Source organism: Oryx dammah, unplaced genomic scaffold, assembly GCF_014754425.2.
Source record: "Oryx dammah isolate SB20612 unplaced genomic scaffold, SCBI_Odam_1.1 HiC_scaffold_4, whole genome shotgun sequence".
Lineage (NCBI taxonomy): Eukaryota > Metazoa > Chordata > Mammalia > Artiodactyla > Bovidae > Oryx > Oryx dammah.
The window spans coordinates 26,987,356-27,010,635 of record NW_024070188.1 but is presented as its reverse complement, the minus strand read 5'-3'; the positions used below and the strand labels follow the sequence as shown (position 1 = coordinate 27,010,635).

General features: G+C 38.7%; 1 protein-coding gene across 4 annotated transcripts in view; it reads right to left on the bottom strand.

The window, feature by feature from the left end:
- The window catches only part of CDK19 (cyclin dependent kinase 19), a 171,289-nt gene extending 148,616 nt beyond the window's left edge, over positions 1-22,673 (bottom strand). For 2 of the 4 annotated variants that reach the window (XM_040238494.1, XM_040238495.1), the window contains exon 1: positions 22,342-22,420. Coding sequence is in view for 1 of the 4 variants with exons in the window: in XM_040238493.1 (XP_040094427.1) it covers positions 22,342-22,469 (128 nt within the window). In the remaining 3 variants the exon portion in view is untranslated. Of the gene's footprint in view, positions 1-22,341 lie in introns of all 4 variants that reach the window. The other 2 variants (XM_040238493.1, XM_040238496.1) reach the window with 2 other exon arrangements.
- Positions 22,674-23,280: the final 607 nt, after the last annotated feature.

Here is a 23,280-nt window from a genome sequence, read left to right as displayed (position 1 = left end):
ACTAAGCACACAGGCATGGCAGGATGGCTATAAGAAAAAAAACAAAAAACAAATTCTAACAAAGAAATTGGAACCCTCACACACTGCATTTGGAAATGTAAACTGGTGCAGCTGCTTTGCAAAACAGTTGGTATCAAGAGTTCCTCAAAAGGGTTAAATATAGAGCTAACATACAACCTAGCAATTCCACTCATAGGTATATAGCCAATAATTTAAAACACAGTCTAACAAAAACTTCTACATAAATGTTCATAGCAGCATTATTCACAATAGCCAAAAAGTGGAAACAACCAAAGTGATGAATGCATAAACAAAACATGGTGTATCCATGCAATAGAATATTTTTCAGCCACTTACAAGAGTGATGTACTCATCACCTGCTAAGTGAAACAAGAGTGATGTACTCATCACTTGCTAAGTGAAACAAGTTAGAAATAAACATAGCACAGTTTCATTTATATGAAATCATACTATACAGTAGACAGTATACATACAGTATGATTTCATTTGTATGAAATGTCCAGATTAGATAAATCCTTAGAGTTAGAAAGTAGATTAGTGCTTTCCAGGAGCAAGAAGAATGGGGAAATAGAGACTACTGCTAATGAATAAAGGGCTTCTTTTGGGAATGATGAAATGTTCTAAAATTAGATACTGGTAATGATAACACAACTCTATGAATATACTAAAACCAGTGAACTGTCAAAAAATAAAAACCTCTGTGCTACAATGGACCTAAATAAATATTTCAATGATGAAAAATACAGTAACTTAAAATCAATACCTTAGAACTTTACAGAAAAGTACATCCTGACAACTGACAATAATTAATTTGCCTTCATCAGTCTCTTCATTAATCATCATGGATGCCCCATAGACAAACAGTTCTCATTACCTTTATATTAGACATCTTGTAACAGATAAGAATGTTTAGGTAGGAATTAGACAAGGATACTAATATATTAGAAACTGACACATACTATGGAATCTTAAGGGAAGTATTTTAAAATTTCTGTCCTTTTAAGGCAAGATTCCATGAAGTTCTAAAAGCTTATGTTGTGTTTTTGATTGCTACCTATAAGCACATCTGGAAAGAGATATTTAAATTTTTAATTAAATTATATAGTTCTTAAAACCCCAACTTTATGCAGATCAATACAGGAATACTGGGGAATACTAGGAAATGCCAGTTAACTTTGAAGTTTCCTGATCAGGACCTCCACTTCAAAGTCAAATATTGTTAAGCACAGCTTGATTTATGTATGCTCATCTTTTTACTTTACAGTTTACCCTTGAGAAAATTCCCTTTCTCAGAAAAAGTTTTAACTAAGTGTTAAACTTTGTGTTAAACTAAGTGTTCACTGTGTCTACTGATCACAGTGCTACTTGGAATAATAAAAAGTTACAACCTAAGCATCAATTAACAAAGTCAACTGGTCAAACAAATAATGGCAGGTCTATACAGTGAAATATAGTCATTAAAAACAGAACAAAAAAGAAAAATAAAAAACAGAACAGTGATTTTCTGCAAAGTCAGAAAGCAGACTTTTAACCCATATCCTCAAGAAAAACTGCATAACTGCATATAACTGATACTTAATTGATCGAAGGTTTGTACATGGAAACAGTTAAACCACAGCTGAAAAAAAAAGTATCTAATGAATTGAGACCATATCCTTTATACAATGTTAAATAGAAAACACAAGTTACCAAAAGTCATGTAGAACATGATCACATTCTTGAGAAAATATAAGCATATATTTGCCCACAAAAACATATATAAAAATATATCCTACACCATTCATCTATCTTAATCCTTTTTGATTATTTTTTCCAGCTTTAAAAATTATATAAATTTAAGGTGGACAATGTGACAATTTATGTGTACATCTGATTATCACAATAAGGTTGTCAATATATCCATTATCTCATAGCTAATAATATGTGTATACTTTTTAATTTTTCTTAAACATGTTTTACTTATAAGAAGAAATTTTTAATTAAAAAACTTAAGACTCTCCTCTTTAATCTATTTTCTTTAATTTGAAGGCTTAGAGTAAAATAGCCCATCACGGAATGCATTTTTTCTTCCTAATAAAAGTTTCTTACAACAACTAATTGTAGGTGGGGATAAAAATTCTATCTTCCTACTGAACCTAATAAGGTCAATCCTCATTTTCAAAACCACCAGGTGATTGTAATTTTTACTCAATACCCACCTTTTTTATTGCTAATTTAAGCTTCAGGGAAATTTATCATGGAAACCCCCTTATATTTTTGGAGAAAAAAATAAACCAACACTTTGCTAAGGACTTTTACACATTATGATTTAACTACTCCTCATAAACACCACATGAGATAGTAATTTATCATCATATAAATTTTACAGGTAAAGAAACTGAGGTTCAGATATATTATTTAACCAAAATACCATAGCTAGAGAGTATTAGCCCAGATTTGAAATAAGGGTTTCCAATTTCAAGTTTTCCTTATATTATAGTTGTGCTTTTCATTTATATGTATCTTTATTGAGAATCTGAAGTAAAAATCCCTTTCTGAGAAAGGAAAATTCACATAGTTCTTTAAGAAGGAATAGACTTTTTTAAAAAATCATTTGAGCCCCAATGTACTTTATTTAAGGGCCTCTGTGACTGGAAAATATCCTTCTGATAAAGGCAGTGAATTTGCAACCTCAATAAACTAGTCTGAAAAGCTTAGTCAGCTGGCATGGAGCAAGGGTCACATGTAAAATTTAACATGTCTAACTTCTATTCTTTGGTGCTAAAAGCACCAAATTTCTGTTACATTTTCCTATCATTTGTACAAAAAGATAAGGACTCCCATGATGCAATATAACTTTATTTAAAAGCACATCTTTATCCACCTTAATTTTAAACTTTTATATTTATATGAACTTGAAAATCTACAAAATTTGGTTAAAGTCTTTACACAGTGTGAGAGACAGTGATAATTCATTAACCATATTTATCATTAAGCCCTTTGGTGATCGCTAGGCTTGTAAAAAATAAGACAACAGGCCCCAAATGGAGTCATTTTTGCTAAGTCCCATGGTAATAAACTGAGACTTAGTTACAGTTTTGGTCTCCTTCAGAAATGGAATGTTAAACCAATCAAGAATCAACTTGATCAGTACTAGTTATATAACCTGCCTTAAAGCTCTCTGCCATCTCCTACAGGACCTTGCCATAGCCATTCCACTTCCCATAACCAATCCGCTTTTGGTCTAGCGTAACTTCCTCGTTCCTGCTCTCTTCTGCTTAGAGCTCCTTCATTTGGTATAGCCCCTCTGCACACTTTTCTGCTAAGATTGAATGCTACTCAATTCTTGAATCACTGAACAAATCCAATAAGATCTTTAAAATATATTCAGTTGAATTTTGCTTTTAAACACTTTGGTGGCAATGATGGGATCCAAAGTAGATTTTCCAAAGTAGATTTTTGCCGACTCTGGGGATAAGAAACAAACACACTGGTACCTGTGAATCCTTTGAGTTTTCCGTCTTTCCATGGGTAAGTTCCATGGGTAAGTACCCCTTGGTTCTGAGCCTAGCTCTGATCTCTGCTCTGACTGGCTCCCAATCTAATTAGCTTCTCAGTCCAAGGCTGAGGGCGTCAGTTTGAGCTTCCAAACAGTTCCACTTGGAGTCTGACTTTCCAGCTCTTGGTTAGTGCACAGTGCCCAATTATTGGAATTTACTAGTTCACTTCAAAATTCTACATTAGCAACTACCAAGGGTTCCACTTAGGAACACATAAGGCCTTCCCTTGACAAGTGCGCGATGCCATCTCTCTGGTTACTGCTGGCGTCCACAGTTCCATTTCCTTGGCTACTGTCAGTTTCTGTTACTATGCACATGAAGTCAAGGAATAATATATATACTATGACTGGGGACCTCAGAAGCCAAAGTGACAACATCGACGAGTGCAAGACAGGTCCTTAAAAGCTGTCAGAGTACTCACCCCCGAACTCTAAGACACTCATGCTGGAATAATTTGGTCATGGAAGAGGTTAGATTAACACCAGGTCACCCACCAGTCTCAAGAAAACTGCTGCGCGACAAGACACACTTTAAAACACCAATCACACACCCCCCAGCCCAGCAGCACATTCCCGTCAGGTATTAATTTGGCTCCTACAGACCTAAAGCGTAGCTAGATGGAATCCTCAAGGTTCAGAGGGCTGAGCACACCACCTTCTGACACAACTGCTTATTTTAATTCTATGAACAGTGGTCCTGGAAGCTGCTGCTATCTAGGAAGATGGCAAAATCTTACAAAGGCAACCTAGAGCTACAATGGCCATTGAGGAGGCTATTCCAGCTGAACAAGATCATCCATTACAAAAGTGCACCCAGAAGCAAGAACTTGCAAAGCAAGCAAACAGAACGGGATACCTCTTCTAATCAGCTTGCAGAAGCCTCAAAAAAGCTTCATTAAAAGATTTTTTGTAAAATGCTAGTGAAAAATTAAAGACACAAGAGGTGCCTAAAACAAAAGACTACAAGACTGACTGTCACAAAGAGTGGGACACGACTTAGCAACTGAACCACCACCGCAAGACTGACCTGACTCCTACTGCTGCCCTCTACTCCACTTCACGTGAGCACTCATTCAACCAATTAATCCTCTGTCTGAACCATCTTTCACTATGAAAAGACTGCAAGACCATAAACAAAAATCCCCCAATTAATGGCCTTACAAACACCCCCATATTTACCCTCAAGGAGGGCCCCCAGCTGGTTGACAAGACTCAGGGATGACAAGACTCAGGGATTTTCTGGTTATTCCCTTAAACAGCCAGTGCGAAACTAAAATTAATGAAAAACCTTGCCAAATTCAGGTAGACATCAAAGGTACACTCTTTACTTTAACATCCACTCTGAAGCCTACAGATGTGATCCTGGGAAAATTGTCAGAAGCTGGCAAAGGATGAGAATTCTTGCCAGAATCACCTCTCCTGAACATATGTTTCTAGTGCCCAGTTGAGAAAGGTAAAATTTAATGTCATCCCTTCCTTTCCAAACCCAGACCCATTGGTTATTAATCCTTCCTCTTCTAGAGACAGTTGTTTCCTTCTTGTATGTCTTTCTGGGTCCTGAGAATTGTATAAGTCTTTCATTCTTTCTTCTGGCTATCTTTGGGAGTGACTCAGGGTCTTGAGAAGATAGTGTATTTTGCACTATCTTTGGAGATGCCTCAAGTCTAAGGGGTTATCCAACACTGCCAGGAATATTTACTGTTTGTCTCAACTGAAACCAGGTAAGACATTTGAAAGGATTTTTTTTTAAGTAGCTCTCTGGTCAGAACTTGGCCAAACTGTAAGCTGATACTCAAAGCCTGACAGAAACTTTACTTTAGGCCTTCTCCCCTAAGCTAATATGAAATGAAACTATGGACCCAGAGGGGTAGGAAATATTCCAAAGACAAACAGGCTTAGATCTAGAACATAGGAATCTTTTGATTGCTATCTTAGTTGAAGATCTTCTCTCTGACAAAAGGAAGCAAATTGGAAAAGACAGACGGATGGATGGATCAGCTCTTTGGAGTTATTTTGGTTGCAACGTAACTCTTCAAACATCTGCCCGCAATGCGGAAGACCGGGGTTTGATCCCCTGCAGAAGGAAATGGCAACCCACTTCAGTACTCTCGCCTAGAAAATTCCATGGTTAGAGGAGCCTGGTGGGCTACAGTCCATGGAGTCGAAAAGAGTCGGACATGACTGAGCGACTTCTCTCTCTTTAACTCTTCAAGGAATTAAAAAGTAACTGTCCTCATCTTATAAATTGAGTCTTTACAAAAACAGAAAATGCAGCTCAAGAAGAAATTCAAAGTCTACCTTTTTTCAAATCTCCAAACCTCCCTTATTCATCTAAAAAGACTTCTGCTGTTCAGTGGCTCAATAGTGTCTGACTCTTTGCAACCCCATGGACTGCAACATGCCAGGCTTCCCTGTCCTTCACTATCTCCTGAAGTTTGCTCAAACTCATGTCCATTGACTCAGTGATGCCATCCAACCATCTCACTCTCTGTCATCCCTTCTCCTCCTGCCTTCAATCTTTCCCAGTATCAGAGGTTTTTCAAGTGAAAAACCTTTTAAATAATAAACTATTATTCGCATAAGGTCGCCAAAGTATTAAGAGCTTCAGCTTCAACATCTGTCTTTCCAATGAATATTCAGGGTTGATTTCCTTTAAGATTGACTGGTTTGATCTTCTTGCTATCCAAGAGATTCTCAAGAGTCTTCCCCAGCACCACAGTTTAAAAGCATCAATTCTTCAGTGCTCAGCCTTCTTTATGGTCCAACTCTCATATCCATACACAACCACAGCTTTGACTAGACAGACCTTTGTCAGCAAAGTGATGTCTCTGCTTTTTAATATGCTATCTAGGTTTGTCATTGCTTTTTTCCCAAGGAGCAAGCATCTTTTAATTGCAAGGCTGCAGGCACAATTCGCAGTGATTTTGGAGCCCAAGAAAATAAAATCTGTCACTGTTTCCATTTTTTCCCCATCTGTTTGCCATAAAGTGAAGGGACCGGATGCCATGATCTTCATTTTTTGAATGTTGAGCTTTAAGCCAGCTTTTTCACTCTCTTCTTTCACCTTCATCAGGAAGTGTGTAGTTCATTGTTAAAATTCCCCTTAGGAACCAAAAGTCCATTTAGGAGGAACTTTCATTCTCTCTCTGAGCTTTTGAGATATAGATGTTCTACCTGGTTTTCTCCAGAAACTGAAGGTCCTGTCTTTGAAACGAAACTTCAAAGAGGTAGTTCTTATCAGAAGTAAAGAAAGAAAGGGGAATGAAAGGCTATCTGAAAACCAGGCGAATGAAAATTCTGTCCATGTTAGTAAAAAGTGTAAGCTTCTGAGTAGGTAGCCTGAATTTATTCCATCTAGCAGAAACACAATATGGACCCAACTGTTCTTTTATTAATTTTGATTTTTGCATTATCATACTTATCTCATAGCTAAAATGTTGGAACAGAAACTGTAAGGTCTGTTTGCAGTCTAAATGTTTATCAATGTCTGTGGGGTATTTTCTTATCTTCAGATGATATTGCTAAAATTTATCTGTGAAAAGATTTAACTGGCTTAAAAACAAACAAGTGCTACATAAAATAAGTATACTGTCAGAAATCCAAAACTCTTTTTTTTTTTTTTCACAAGTTCATGTGATCCAGGATAAACCTTTAGTAAATAAAAGCCAGCGCCGGGCTTCCCCGGTGGCTCAGTAGTAAAGAACGCACCTGCCAATGCAGGAGACACGGGCTGGCTCCCTGATCCAGGAAGACCCTACACGCCTCGGAGCTACTAAGCCCTTGTGCCACAATAATGAGCCTGTGCTCCAGAGGCCGGGAGCCACAACTGCTGAGCCCACGCACCCTAGAGCCTGTGTTCCACAACAAGAGAAGTCACCGCAATGGAAAGCCCATATAACTAGAAAATAGCTTCCTCTCTCCACAACTAGAGAAAAGCCTGAGCAGCAGCAAAGACCCAGCACAGGCATAAATAAATAAATAAATAATTTTTAAAGCCAGTGTGTTTGTTGGTTTAATTTATATAGGCAAGATCTGAGTTATCAACATTAAATATAAAATCTACTCTACCAAGATTTAACAAAAGTCAAGTTCATGCTATCTCTGTTACAGAAGCAACAAGAATCTATCAACTTAAGATGATGGTTAGCTATTACTGTCTTACGCAAGTCTCATGAGTAATCTAAACATAATTGTTAAGAACAAGAGACATAAAACAGATCTAAGATAAGCTTTATAAGTAAACTTTCCAACAATAATTGTGCTTTATGGTATGTGTACTTTACAATACTTTTCAAAATCTTTTTGGTTACTTGAAACCTTAAAGTTATACTGAGATAAGTTAAATGATGGCTATTCATTGACTATCTAGATCATTCTCAAAGAAGATAAAATACTAAAACATTAATTGCTGAACACATCTTTACCTACTTTGGGCTTCCTTTTACAAAGGAACTAAAAATATTTGGGTCTTCTATTAAACATATTTTGTGCCACATTGTAAAATTTGATATGAGAAATATGCTTAAGAAACTATGAAATGTATTCACAAATTTGCCAGTAAAAGTTCACAACTGTTTACTTAATTTTAACTAGAAATCTCATTTTTAAGAATTAAAAATTTTTAAGAATTACAAATATAAATAATTTAAAATGACTCAAAATAAGAGAAATATCTCTGTATACAAGGCAAGTAGGATGTGTGTTTTGAAAAAGAAAACATGTGAGTAATGGAGATGTATTTTTGTTAAGAGGAAAGAAGGTAATGTTGTCCTAAAGTTAAGATGGCTATTTCAGTATGGGAAAGAGGAAAATAAGGGACAAACTATGGACAGAGAAAGTTGAGGAGAAGGAGAGGGAAGTAAGGAGGGAGAGAGGGAGGGAACCAGGAATCTTGTGTGATCAAACTGGCTAAAAACTGAACTGTAATTATAAGAGTTTTTAAAATAAGTTTTAACACCAATCCTGTACTTATATAAAACTAAAACTTAATCTTCTTTCATTTGCTAAAAAGGCAAAATTTTATTGTACTAAGGGTCACTCTTGATAAGCTACTGTGAAGGCTTTTCCTTTCTAAGTAATCTGTCTAGAAAGTAACAATTTTGTGTTTTATCAAGATAATTTCCTGTGTCTCATGTTACCTTTATCACATGTCTTTGATTAATTAGCAAACCTAATTCTTCTTGATATTAAAGTTTTGCTCAGAACTATGCAGTCTTCTATATTTGCCTTTGAAAATCCTTAATTGTCACTTGCATTATATGGATAATTATTATTTTATAATGATCTGAATAATTTTTAGTCAAGTGTTCAAAGCCTTTGATATTTGGACAAATTCCCTGAAACTGAATTCTAAATGAAGCATTTCTGACCTCCAACTAACTTTGAGATTTTCAGAGGGTCCTTGGAACATCTCAATGTATTTGTTTTCTTTCTCTATTAAAAAAAGAGATAGATGTATTAACAGCCTTAAAACAACTTACGCCTTTTGACTCTATTTAAAAAAAAAAAAAATCAGATACATGGACTAAGGTTTATATATGAAAACATCTATTCCTATTATTTATATTATCAAAATACTGGGAAGAACTTAAATGTTCAATAATTAGAAAGCGCTAACTAAAGCATTAAATAGCCACATGATAGACGAACACAGACATCCACCCAAAATCAAGTCTTTGAAGGAAATTTGATAGTATGTATAAACATTAATCATACCTTAAGTCAGAGGATCCCAACCTCATTCATAGTGCTCTAGGTATCTTAGTAATTTGTTCATGGCACCACCAGGTCTAAAGAGATACCTACCTAACAACTTCAGTATGAAGGTTTCTCAAAAGATTAAAAACAGGGTTTCCCTGGTGGCTCCGTGGTCAAGAATCTGCCTGCCAATACCGGAGACGTGGGTTCAATCCCTGATCCAGGAAGATGCCCTCCATGCCCTGGAGCAACTCAGCCCATGTGCCACAGCTACTAAGCCTGTGCTCCAGAGCCTGGCACCCACAGCTACTGCAGCCCACACGCCCTGGAGCCCGTGCTCTGCAACAAGAGAAGCCACCAAAATGAGTAGCCCGTGCACCACCACTAGAGAGTAACCCCTGCAAGCCAGAACCAGAGACAACCACACGCGGCAACAAAGACCTAGCACAGCCAAAAATAAAGAAACAGTTTTTTAAATTAAAAACAGAGCTACCAGATTATCCAACAATCCCACCTCTAGGTATATATCCAAAGGAAACAAAATCACTATCTCAAAGAGATATCCTGTACCGCCACGCTCACTGCAGTGTTCTTTACAACAACCAAGTCATGGACACAACCAAAGTTTCCATTGGCTGACAAATGGATAAAGAAAATATGGTGTAACACATACAATGTAATATGACTCAGCTACAAAAAACAATGAAATAATGCCACTCGAAGCAACATGGATGGACCTAGAGATTATCATACTAAGTGAAGTCAGAGAAAGACAAACATCATATATACCACTCTAATGTAGAATCTAATTTTTAAAAAGATGCAAATGAACTTATTTACTAAACAGAAGCAGACTTATAGATACTGAAAACAAACTTATGGTTACCAAAGAGGAAATGTGATGGGGAGGGACAGATAAATCAGGAGCTTGGGATGAACACATACATACTCCTATGCATGCATGCTAAGTCGCTTCAGTCATGTCTGACTCTTTGCGACCCCATGGACTGGAGCCCATCAAGCACCTTGGTCCATGGGATTCTCCAGGCAAGAATACTGGAGTGGGTTTCCATTTCTTTCTTCAACATACTACTATATATAAGACAAATAACCAACAAGGACCTACTGTATAGTACAGGGAACTTTACCTAATATCCTGTGATAATCTATATGAGAAAATAATCTTAAAAATGAATATTTGTATAAATGAGGGGCTCTGCTAATGGCTTAGTGGGTAAAGGATCCATCTGCAATGCAGGAGACACAGAAAATGCAGGTTCAATCCCTGGCTAGGGAAGATCCCCTGGAGGAGGACATGGCAACCCACTCCAGTACTCTTGCCTGAAAAATCCCACGGACAGAGGAGCCTGGTAGGCTACAGTCCATGGTATTACAAAGAGTTGGACACGACTGAGTGACTAAGCACATACGGAATCACTTGGCTGTATATTACCTGTACACCTGGTTGGGGAAGATTCCACATGCCATGGGGCAGCTAAGCCCATACTGTAACTGCCAAGCCTATGCTCTAGAGCCTGTGAGCCACAACTACTGACCCATGAATCTAGAGCCTGAGTTCTGCAGTAAGAGAAGCCCATGCACCACAATGGGAGAGCAGTCCCAGCATGCTGCAACCAGAGAAAAGCTCGCACAACACTGAAAACCCAGTACAGCCAAAAATAAACAAAGAAATGAAAACATAGTTAATTTACAATGTTTCGGGTGAACAGCAAAGTGACTTTGTTATATTTTTTCTTTTTTGGATTCCTTTCCATTATAGATTCTTATCAGATTCTCAATATGATTCCCTGTTCTATTCAGGAGGTATCTGTCAGTTATCTATTTTATATATACAGTAGCATGTATATATTAATACCAAACTTCTAATGTATCCCCCTCAACTTTTCTTTAATGAACATATATGGGGTTTCTGTTAACACATTGACTTTTATAAGAAAATAAAACCTGCTTTGTTTTTAAAAGATACTTGCCTTATTCCAATAATAAAAGTTATATACACTCTATTTTTTTTTTTTACTTTTATTTATCTGCTTGCACCAGGTCTTAATTGCAGCTTGTGGGATCTAGTTCCCTGACCAGGGATTGAACCCAGGCCCTCTGCATTGGGAACCCAGAGTTTTAACACCTGGACCACCAGGGAAGTCTCTACACACTATTTCTTAAATATTTTATTTTATTTATTTATTTATTTTTTTCCAGGTTCAGGGGATTTATTTTATTTTTTTTTTTAATTAATTTATTTATTTTTAATTTTTATTTTACAATTCTGTATTGGTTTTGGCATAGATTGACATGAATCCACCACAGGTGTACATGTGTTCCCAAACATGAGCCCCCCTCCCACCCCCTTCCCCACAACATCTCTCTGGGTCATCCCCGCGCGTCAGCCCCAAGCGTGTCATATCCTGCATCAGACATAGACTGGCATTTCGATTCTTACATGATATTATACATGTTTCAATGCCATTCTCCCAAATCATCACACCCTCTCCCTCAAAATATTTTATTTTTTAGAATAGATAGTATACACATCGGAGAAGGCAACAGCAATCCACTCCAGTACTCTTGCCTGGAAAATCCCATGGATGGAGGAGCCTGGTGGGCTGCAGTCCATGGGGTCTCGAAGTCGGACACGATTGAGCGACTTCACTTTCACTTTTCACTTTCATGCATTGGAGAAGGAAATGGCAACCTACTCCAGTGTTCTTGCCTGGAGAATCCCAGGGACGGGGGAGCCTGGTGGGCTGCCGTCTATGCGGTCGCACAGAGTCGGACACGACTGAAGCGACTTAGCAGCAGCAGCAGTATACACATAGTAAAATAAACATATGTAGATATTTTTCAAATAATGTAAGAGTATGTGTGTGTATCGCTCTTCATCCTGTTTGTGACACCAACTGCCTTGCTGTGTCTCACTGTGCACACTGTTCGCTGAACCCAGGGTAGGCAAGGCTCCAGCTAAGAGGCTGGAAGAAGACTCGACGAGCTATAGGAACTGCAGACAACTTTTTCTCTTCTGGCAGATGCAGCAACAGTAGCATAACCTAACAGGCCACCTCTCTCCTGGCTGACACAGCAGCCATAGCGCTAAGGCATGCTATATTCTCTCCTCTCGTGGCTGACCCAATGGACACAGCTGTGACACAGCAGTAATGCCGCCGCCTTCTAGGTGGAGCCCATGTATGTATACAGCACAAAGTAGCCTGGGACCAAGCAAGTACCTCAAGACACGCATGCACAGTGCTGCAAAGGAGCTCAGCTGTTACAGTCATTTACAAACCGTGGCGCAAGAGCAAGAGGCTGTGGGGAAAGAGAGCCTGACCACGCCATCGTGGCTAATTTGCTCTCTCCCCACAGTGTGCTAAGTTGCTTCAGTCGTGTCCGACTCCTTGTGAGCCCACTGAGCGTAGCTTGCCAGGCTACTCTGTCCATGGGATTCTCCAGGCAAGAATACTGGGGTGTATTGCCATGCCCTCCAACAGGGAATCTTCCCGACCCAGGGACTGAACCCTCATCTCTCATCTCTCTTTTCAAATGTCTTCCTCTCAACCCAAATTTCATTCCCACAATCAACTATTGGTAAATTATTGTGAGTATATCCAGTTTCAGTCTTTGTAGTCAGAGATTACATGTCATTTACTCTTGTATCCTCATTACCTATGGCATAATACTTGGCTCATGGAAAGGAATCAAACAATAAACAGTAAAGGATGGATAAATGAATGGAAAGACAGAAAAGTGGAAAACAGGTGAAAAGAGAGAATGGACAGATGGCTAAAAGACAGGTAGATGAAGACAGACAGACAGAAACTTGGACAGAGAATAGATTGATGGATGAACACAGGCAGAGATGAATGTTATTGAGAAATTACTACTGCATGACCTCAAAGTGGTCCTCTTGGGAATTATTTGGCTGTTCAGTGGTTAGGACTCCACACTTTCTCTATTGAGGACCCAGGTTTAATCCCTGGTCAGGGAACTAAGATTCTACAAGCTATGTGGTGAGGCCAAAAATAAAAAGTGTCAGTCTTTCCTAACTGACCTTTCTACTCGTCCCTTTTCCCTTTCAGAGATCCCTACTGAGCCCTCGCACACAGAGCCTGTGCTCCACAACAGAAACCACCACAATGAGAAGCTCACGCAGTACAACTAGAAAGTAGCTGCCATTTGCCACAGCTAGAGAAAGCCCACGCAGCAATGAAGACCCAGTGCAGCCAAGAAATAAATAAATAAATAAATTTAAAAAAAGAATAGCAACCCCAACTGAGGACCAAATTGGTAATCTAGAAGATTAAATAAAGGAAATCTTCTCAAATGTCTTATAGAGAGAAGGAGTTGAAAAAATTGAGAATGAATTTAAGAGACAGGGAAGATAGAACATAAAAGGTCAACACTTAATAAACATATCTGAAGAGAACAAAAGAGGAAACAGAAGGAGAAGAAGTAAATAACAGGAAACAAAAATTGCCCTAAACCTAAGAGAAGAAAGGCCCACTTAAAAGATCCGTAAGAAACTAGCAGGATTGGAAAATGGCAATGAAGGAGTGAAGGTAGCAAGATGCAACTAAAGCCACTGTATACCACTTTTTAACTTTTGAAGTTCAACTATGTTCATAGTTCATCTATTCAAAAAATAATCTGTAAAAGACACAAGAAACAAAGCTAGATAAATGGAAAGAAAAAAAAAAAGACCTACACATTCTAGATAGACTCTGGTGAAACTTTAGAATTCATGGATAAGTGAAAACCTTTAAGAGAGGCGAAAACCAAGTTTCTAATAAAGAAACTTCCCATGAGCAACAAGAAATGCCAAAAGCCATGAAGCTTAGTTTTGGGTTCTAAGAAAAAGAAATTTTCTTAATACAGAATTCTATATTCAGCCCAACAATCAATAAAGTATGAGGACAAAAAAACATTATCTGATATGCAAGAAGTCAAAAATCTACACATCCTATATGAAAAAGCTAATTAAAAAGATATCTTCAGCTAACCAACAACAACAAAAGACAATCCAAGAAAAACCAACCATGGGATATAAAGAAAAACTGCTAGCTGAGTATGACCCAAAAGACTTGAAGAAAGAGCAAAAGAAGATCCACTGGGCACTGATACTTGGAAGATTGTTGCACGCAGCACTTACTTACTTGGTACACAAGTCCACATTTCCCTCTCTATGGGCCTCAGAATGCTAATTAATTCAGCAATAAATTCCATAATCATAATATTTTAAAGCTGTTGAGTGGTTTCCAGTATACTTTTAAAAAATCAACCCACAGACAAAAAGCAGTGGATCAACTAGGAAGTTATAAAAATTATACTTTAAAAATCCAGGAGTATGAGAAAAAAAGCAGGAAAAAATTTTGTTACTTTCCTTAACATTCACAGCAGGAAGATCACAGATAACACATAAGTTGACAAACTAAAAAAAAAAGACATCTAAGTTTATACTTCAAAGTCATAAAAGAATTCACAAAAATCTTTAAGCAACAAAGGTAATAAATTTGAAGCTTGAGATGGGAAAAGAGGATAGTGAAATCTCAGAAAATTGCTCAGCTTTTCTAGGAAAGTCAACAGACACTGCCTAAAGTTGATAAATCAAGACAATTATATATATGTTTCTTAGAGTTATAATGGGAAGCATCAGCAAAACTTAAAACAGAAACAGTTAACACAGGTTATCTCTGAGAAGTCAAGGGGGCTTGGAAGTAGACAGTAAGAAGGAAGGCTTTTAGTCTTCATTTTACATACCAATAAATTGTTGGGAGTTTTTTTTACTCATCTGCAACTATTACTTGATAAATTTTAATAGCACAAAAAAAATATTTCTACTTTGATACATACTGTAAAGATGAAAAGACTGCTGAGAAATTACTTAATAGAACTCTGGTTTTCTAAGTTACACAAGCTCAAATTACATATAAATATTCAGAAAAGAAAGTCAAAAAGATTTTTTTTAATTTGCACCATAATCCAAAACAATAGGACTCGCTCAGTGTCTAAGACACTCTTAAAATGCAAATATAATTGTAAAAGGCAAAGGGGAAAAGGAAACTAACTTTTGTAAAAAGCAACACAGTTTGTTCCTCAAACTGCTTAGGTTTTTCACCAAGTGAATTTCTTTAACAATCGTAACAAAAAATAACTTTTCTACAGAAAGACACAACTAACCCCTCTATGAGGAAAGTTTTACCTTACTTTTCCAGCAGCCATAGACTTACCTTTCTGTCCAAATGTAAATATCTATAAATAGCTGTAAAATAGTTTGCCACGACAGGACTTTGGTCTGTGGTCACAGAACAAAACAAAATTAGCTGGCCTACATGGTAATTAAATCCATATCCTAATCATATTCATATTAGTAACTGAGGTCTACCACAAAGTCTCACTGAAATAATCTCTTTAAATAAAAAATACTTAAGTTTCAAACCTCTGTAAGGAGGGTATATTTTTTTCTTCAGAAAGACTTATTCTATTAGAAATTAAAGATGTTTTATAGAGACATAAATTGTTTGAGAACTTTACAGGTTTTTATTTCTCTTTGATCCATTACCCACTTCTGTATAAGAACTAAACCCTCAATAAAAACCTACTGCTCCACCCTTGTATCTTGAATTACATCCTGTCCTCTCTCTGGAGACTCTCTTTTATCCTGCACAATGCATGCTCAAAATGGCTATTACAGGAAGTGTTGGACTATCTGCTATTTATAAACGGACAAAAACCTTTAAATAGTTCTCTCAGCTACCTCTTTATGGTTCTAGACCTTAAAAACTACCTGTTTTTAAAGAAATACTCATGTTGGTAATTCAAAATGTTAAAATGCTCTTTGAAAAAAAGCAAAGAGTGTGTATCTTTATTTTGGAATCCAAAGCTGCACGAAACTATATACTCACAGTATCACAAGTAAAGGAAGAAGTGGATCTTTAAAAACACACTAGTCAAATACTCTTGGACATTTACCACCAAGAAAATTCCAAATTGTAATATATTCCCTTCAAGCGTTCTATACTGATGTCCAACTTTCACAACACTACTTGAGAATTCTGAAAAAAACAAATATGTAATTTAACATCATATATTAATTTTTGATCTAGCATATCCAGTTCAAAATATAGTATACAAAAGTAAAAATTCTTAATTCATCCATACTGACATCCACTGAACCACCTGGAAATCCCACTTAAAGCACACTACTACTTATTAAACACACATACTCCCAAGAAAATTCCTCTAAAAAAGAAAACCAAGAATGGCTGTCTCGAGAAAGGGAAAAGGGTGACTGGGAAAAGGAAAACTTAAAATACATTGTGCAAGCTTTTTTTTTTTTTTGGCTTGGAACAAACTCATCGAATGTACACAAATTACAGTGATTTGGTAAAACATAAAGGGTGGCAACCAGATTGTATAATCTTTTTTATGCATGTGCATTTACTACTAAATACATATACTTTAATGAAATACTTTTTTTAAAGTAATCAACTATCCTTGATCCCACTCATAAATTGAAAGCTTTTCAGTTCAAGTACTTGTTTATTAAATTATTTCAGCTTCAAATTTTTTTCTATTATCTTGAAAAAGACCCAAACCTTCTGATTTCACTTGTTCACACTGTCACTCATTTTCATAGAAAGGTCACTTCATGGATTTAAGAACTGTTGCTAAGCCATCTGCTCAAAAAAAACTCAAGTTTTTTTCCTGCTAAGTCCAATATCATTGCTACTGGCCAGTTTCTTGGTCACCCTAACCACATTTCTTGAGCCACATGTGGCTAGCGGCTGGCTGCCTTACTGGACAACACAGATGCATTTTCATCACTGCAGACAATCCTATTGGACATCAGCGTTCTAGACTAAGGGTTGCCAAATTATAGCCTGTGGGCCAAATACAGCCCACTACCTGGTTTTTTTCCTACTGGAACACAGCCATTTCAGTTTGTGTTCATTTATACACTGTCTGTGGATACTCTGGCACTACAATAGCAGATTCAAGTAATTTTGACATAGATGGTCTGGTCCACAAAACCTAAATATTTAGTTTCTGCCTCTTTAGAGGAGAAGTTTGTCAACCACTGCTCTAGACAACCAAATTTCATTGAAAAGAATATTCCTTCTGGGCCTCAAAAACAAAGTCTTGAAGGCCTGAAGTGCTCAAATGAAGAACTAATTAAACAAGCTCATGGTCACCTGATTTGCTAATAAAGGTACTTAATTTTTTAACATGAATCCGTATCAAAAAATTTCCTAAAATGTTTGAATGCTGACATTTTCTAAGCTTCTCTATAAAATTGATAGTAAAAGCACAGAAGACAGATTACTACAGTTAGCAATTTTAGAAGAGGTGGCCTAAGAGGGGGGAAAATACTTAATAATTCAAAAATTACCCACATTACTTATCAATCTATTAAAAGAAATGTATGGACTATCTTGAAAAACAGCATATAATTTCTTTGAGAAAAAAATTACACTGGACCTAGTTAATGCTATAGAAATATTTACATTGAACTGCTTATGTCACGTAGTATCACTGTATTTCAGGCTTTCAAAACAAATACTGAAAACACAGGTTAAGTATGTTTACCTGAGAAGAAAAAATATCTATTTTTTCCAATTTAGGGCATTTTTTAAAATTTTAATGCAATTTTTGAGCATTCTTACATGCTCAGCCCTATACAAGGTGGAGACAGAGGATGACAATGATCCATTTGTAGCTAATAGTTTACAGAGCAGATTAATATCACAGTGATATTCTACACACAAGAACAAGAGGGGCAGAAACACAGATGAATACACTGGGTGGCTGAGGAAGACTTCTAAAGAAAAGCTATTTGAATTGGGTATTCAACTGTGAGCAGGAGTTTCCCAGGTTTGTGGAAGGGGGAGAGAGGAGAGAGAAACACAGAGCAACACCATTCTGGTTTGAGTATAGAAAAAACAAAATGAGACATGAAAAGGACTTAGCAAATCCTAGAAAAATATGAGCAGTTGAATGCTACAGAAGCATATGGCTTGAACACACTGAAAAAGGAGGGAGGTGGTGGCAGGCATAAAGGCTGTAAAGACTAGACTTTAGGATCCAAATGCAAACGGTTTTTACATGCCAAACTAGGGAATTAAGATCTGATGGAACCAGATGAGCCACAGAGAATGTACAGTTTTCCAAGAAGAGATACGACATGATTGATTTTATTTTGTAGGAAAGTAACACTGGCAGCAACTTGGATCTAGGACTACAGTGAGAAAAGACTAATGGCAGAGACCAATTCGGCTATCGTGCAAATCAGAGATGATGGTCAAAGCCAATGATAGTGAAGATGAAGAGAAACCAGATTAAGAGAAGCAACTGCATGAGGCAGCACCTACTGGCCTGACGTCTACTTTTTTAAATGCCCCTCATATGGGACACTTTCCCTTCTCTGTATTTTTTCGATATAGATGTAGTGTCCTTTGCATAGAAAGTTTACACAATAAGATAGTCAAAACTGGAAGCAATATGGTCTTCTTCGCTTTTTCTCCCCAGGTATTAGGAGGGAAAACACATTAGAAAATGCAGGAACTCAGATTCAAGAAACTGGGATTATAGGCTTGTCTTTGCCAAAACTATGGGCATGACATCTCTTAAAACTCTGGTTTTCTCATTTGTAAAAAGAAATTAGACTAGATGACCTAAAACCTTTGAAAGTTCTAAAATATTATGATCATTAATAATATACCTTAAATCTTTGGGAGGTCTCCAAAAACCCAAATAACTATCACCTATATTAACTACGAACCAATGTGAAAAACCCATCAAAAACAGGCAGACACTATTGTACCTATCATTTACCTAAATGTATCTACATGTACTGATTACATTTATTGTCAAGGATTTCATGACAGACATTAAGACATGTAGTTACCAACTACTTCTCATCTGAAACCCTTAGGCAAAACTGAAACTCTGTAAGATGGCTCTGTCAGCCATTTCACTTTCAATTACTGTATTTCAAAATATCCCCCAAAAGCATTCTTTTATTGGAGTGGTTTCAAAGAGCTAAATGAATGTCTGCAAAGTTGAATGGTATTATTGTTGGGTATAACAGTTTTCAGACATAATGCTAGTATGGAATATTTGCCTGAATCTCTTACAAAGAACATTTTTAACAATATTCCTTTATCAAAGAAAACAAGAAGTGTTTCAAACGTGATAAATGTGGTCTTGAGATTTGTAACCATACTGTTATGTGACTTTTTCTTAATGTTGAAAGAAAAACTGTACTACAAATTCTTGCTCATAAAGTCTAGAAATATTCTAGTTTCTCTTCAAGAATAACTTTTATGACTGATTAAAAAAAAAAAAGTTGAGTCAAAAAAATCCTCTTCCTTCAGAACAGAAAGACGAAACAAATCTCATTTTTATTAAAGGTGAAAAACCCAGTTGTAAATGTTGCATCTCCATTCTGTTACAAATTTATGTAGCATAATTAACAGGGCCTAAGTTAAAGTCATGTTTCAAAGGAAATAACATTCTATGGTTTTGTAAACTCTACTATTAAACTATAAGCAGAGGCTTTTCTAATGAATGTTACCTTACTTCTAGTGTTTCTTCTAGAGATCTAAACAATTTTTTGCCTATATGCTACATTATATACACCAGAATAGTTCCTCTTTAAGGTACTCATGTGATTTCTCTCTTGCTCCCTAAAATAGCATTATACTTCTGAGTTAACCAAAATAAATTCTGGAAAAAGCTACACTGTAATTTACCATGATCAGAGTGTAAAATCTTTTAGTATGCAAATCTGTATCAGTTTAGAATCATCACTAAAAACTTTGTTCTTTCGAATCAGCTGGTATCAATGAACACAAAACTAATCTTGCTACCAAGGCACAAGAGATGTGTGTTCACTATAAGGCCTCAAATCTCAACTAGACTCTTTGTCTAAGAAAAAAGTCTTTATATTTATTTTTCTTACATATAATTTAGTTACTTAAACTAATGCTTTCAGATCCTAAAAGTTTTTTTTTAAGTATAATATTTTGAAGATTCACCAATTGATCTTACTCAACCAAAGAGGCTTTATTAATTCTAATCAAACAAATATCACTCAAGAAGGAAGTGTATTCAAATCAAAAATTTTATTAGAGGGGAAAATATTCAAAAAGAATAGAAGGAGGAATTAAATAATCTATTCGGTGTTGTAGCCTGTGCTATTCAAATACAATTCAGAAGCAGAATTTTTAACTTTTTTCAAAAGTTGCCTGCTTAAAATTTGTTTTAATCTTTTTTAACAATAAAATTAAAATACATCTTAAAAATTTTAGTTCAAATATATTACGAAGTTAGCACGAGGAATATGAAAAGCACTTCAGATTTGTTTTGTAACGCTAACGTCCAAACAGAAAAGCTAGATGTTCTTTCCCCAAACATATCTGCTAAGACTCCCACAGGAACACCAGTATAACAAGCAGCCTAAATATTCCAAAAAAAAACCAAAATACAATTATAGTACTTCGCACTCCAAGATATTCATTCAAGGACACCTGGCAATTAACTAAAGAAATTATGAGAAAAGTTTACAAACAACTAAATACTCTGGGGCCCATTCAGCTATAACAAAAGAAAAAAGTTATTTGCAATAATAACAATCCTTTACACTTGCAAAGTACCTTGTAGTTTTCACCATCCTTCATGATAAAACAGTTTATAAAGTTGTGCTTGCTCCTTCCCTGTATGAAATCAGCAAGCAAGCAAGCGCCCACACACACCCACACACTACTACTACTTTGATCCTAGAGTCCATCAATCAGCCATGTCAATTACAAAAGCGTGCGCAGAACGAGCAGCACTTCAGATTTTTCCATCGTCGTTATGGCTGATAATCAGTTCATTCAGAAACGTTTCGCTACGATCCTAAAAACTCTCTTCCACATAGTTTGATCGTCTTTAAAGTTTAAGCGGGATAGGCAGATGTTCCTGAGCTCCCTAACTCTGGGGAAGGGGAATTCCTGCCAGGATGGGCCCTAAGGTGACGACTGACTTAAACCCACCCTTCTCAGGCAGGGAACTGGTTCCACCTGTCCTGGAGTACGAGCCTCGTGCCCTCCAGGACGAAGGACAGGCGTTTTTCAATATAACGTCCAGCTCTTCTTCTCCTAAGAGAACAATTAGTAAGAGCTTACCAAGGGGTCCCTAAAATTATCTCTCACCGCCCAGGAAAACAGAGATTCAGGCCCAGCACTGTGTCACTCGAATTCCGTTCTGGATAATTTAGGTGCCCGATAAACCTCAGCACGCAGTCGTCTGGCAGGGATGGAGTGGAGGACGTAAGAATACCCAAGGTGCGGCCAAATGAGGTACAAGTTCTGCCAGCAAAACGCGGTTCGTCTCTCAGAAGGTCCTACATTCGAGGGGAAGGTGCGGAACTGGAAATTGAGAATGGGAGAAAGAGAACTCGCAGCCTGGCGAAGCGGCGTGAAGAAGTGGCCGCCAGGCACACGACACGGACAGAAGGGATCGCGCCGAGGGACCCCCGGGCTGGCTGGCCCCTAGGGCCAAGGTGCCCAACGGCTCACACCGGTGAGGCTGGCGACGACCCAGGTGCTCTGGGCCGCCCGACAGACTCCTCCGCGAGGTTTCAAACCGCCGCCCCCGGGAGGCGCTCAGCCGATTGGAAGTTCCACCACGACCGTCACCAGCAGCCCAGGGCCGGAGCGGCAACTCCTCCGCGGAGCTCTCCCAGCCCTCCGCGTCTCCCCTGGAGACCAGACACCCCTCCTCCCAAACTCCACCTCCAACCGAGGTCCCAACTCGAGTCCCGCCGCCAGCTCCTGGCACGCGGAGAGCGCCCTTCGGGACCAGACCTACGCCCCCCAACCAGGCTGCGCCGCGGGAGTTCGACGGGCGCGACGCTGGGGTCTGGCAGAACCCGCGTCCCCGAGAGTCTGCCGCGGGACGCAGCCCCGAGACCACCTCCGCCTGGCCCCCAGCCCGGGCACGGCCCGACTGGGCTTCGACCCACCCATCCCGCGAGGTCGCGAGCTGGGCGAGGACCCGAGCAAGCCTTCACCCCCCGCCCCTGCTCTTACCCATCTTTTCGCCTCGCCTTGTAGACGTGCCCGTAGGTGCCGCGTCCCACTTTGCACCCTTCGTACTCAAACAAATCCTCCACCCGCTCCCGCTCCGCCGCCAGCTTCGCCTTGAAATCATAATCCATTGTCTGCTTTCCCCATAGAGGCACCGGGACGCGGGGGCCGCCGCCGCTCAGTCCCTCCTCCTCCTCCTCCCCCTGCGACCGCCGCTCCACTTCTCCAACAGCCACCTCTCGGGCGCGCGCGCGCGCGCTGCCCGCCGCCCCGCGATTCGCCTTCAGCAAGGGACTTCTCGGCGGCCGCTGCAGCCACCTCCTCCACCTCCTCCTCCTCCGCGGCGGCGGCGGCAGCTCCCGCAGGCACCCCCAGTCCCGCCTCCCCCCTTCATTTCCTTGTTTTGGAACCTGGTGGGCCGCGCCGCGGCTTCCTCGAGCTCATTAACGAATCAGCCCGCCCGCCCCGAAGTTGCGGAGACTCCCGGGAAATGTAGTTCCTTTTGCCTCCGAGATGATTGAGTTTTGCGGCCAAAAGAAATACAACTCCCATGCCGACATGGGTCGCTATAGCCCCGCCTCCAGGAGGCATGCACGCCTGCGCACTGAGGCCGCCCCCACCTCAGGTAGCGCTGGACTGCCAGTTCCTGCGAAGGTAGAAAGCGCAAAGTTGCAGTGTGCTTTCTGCGAATCTGTGGGAGCTGGTGGAAAGAAGGCCCTTGTTCTGATGTAAGGAAAGTACTCTATTAAAACTGTCCCCGGGCGAGAAGAAGAGTTGAAAGTATTTAACAAGCGCCTTGCCCAGGAGTTTGCTCCAGAGGTTTGCTAGGCAAGGACTGTGGCTAGGGCAGTTGTACTGAAGATTGTTGTTTGTTTTTTATGGCCATTGGCCCGCCTCTTGCCCCGCCCTATCCAACTGCTTATTGGCGAAGAAGAGAGAATG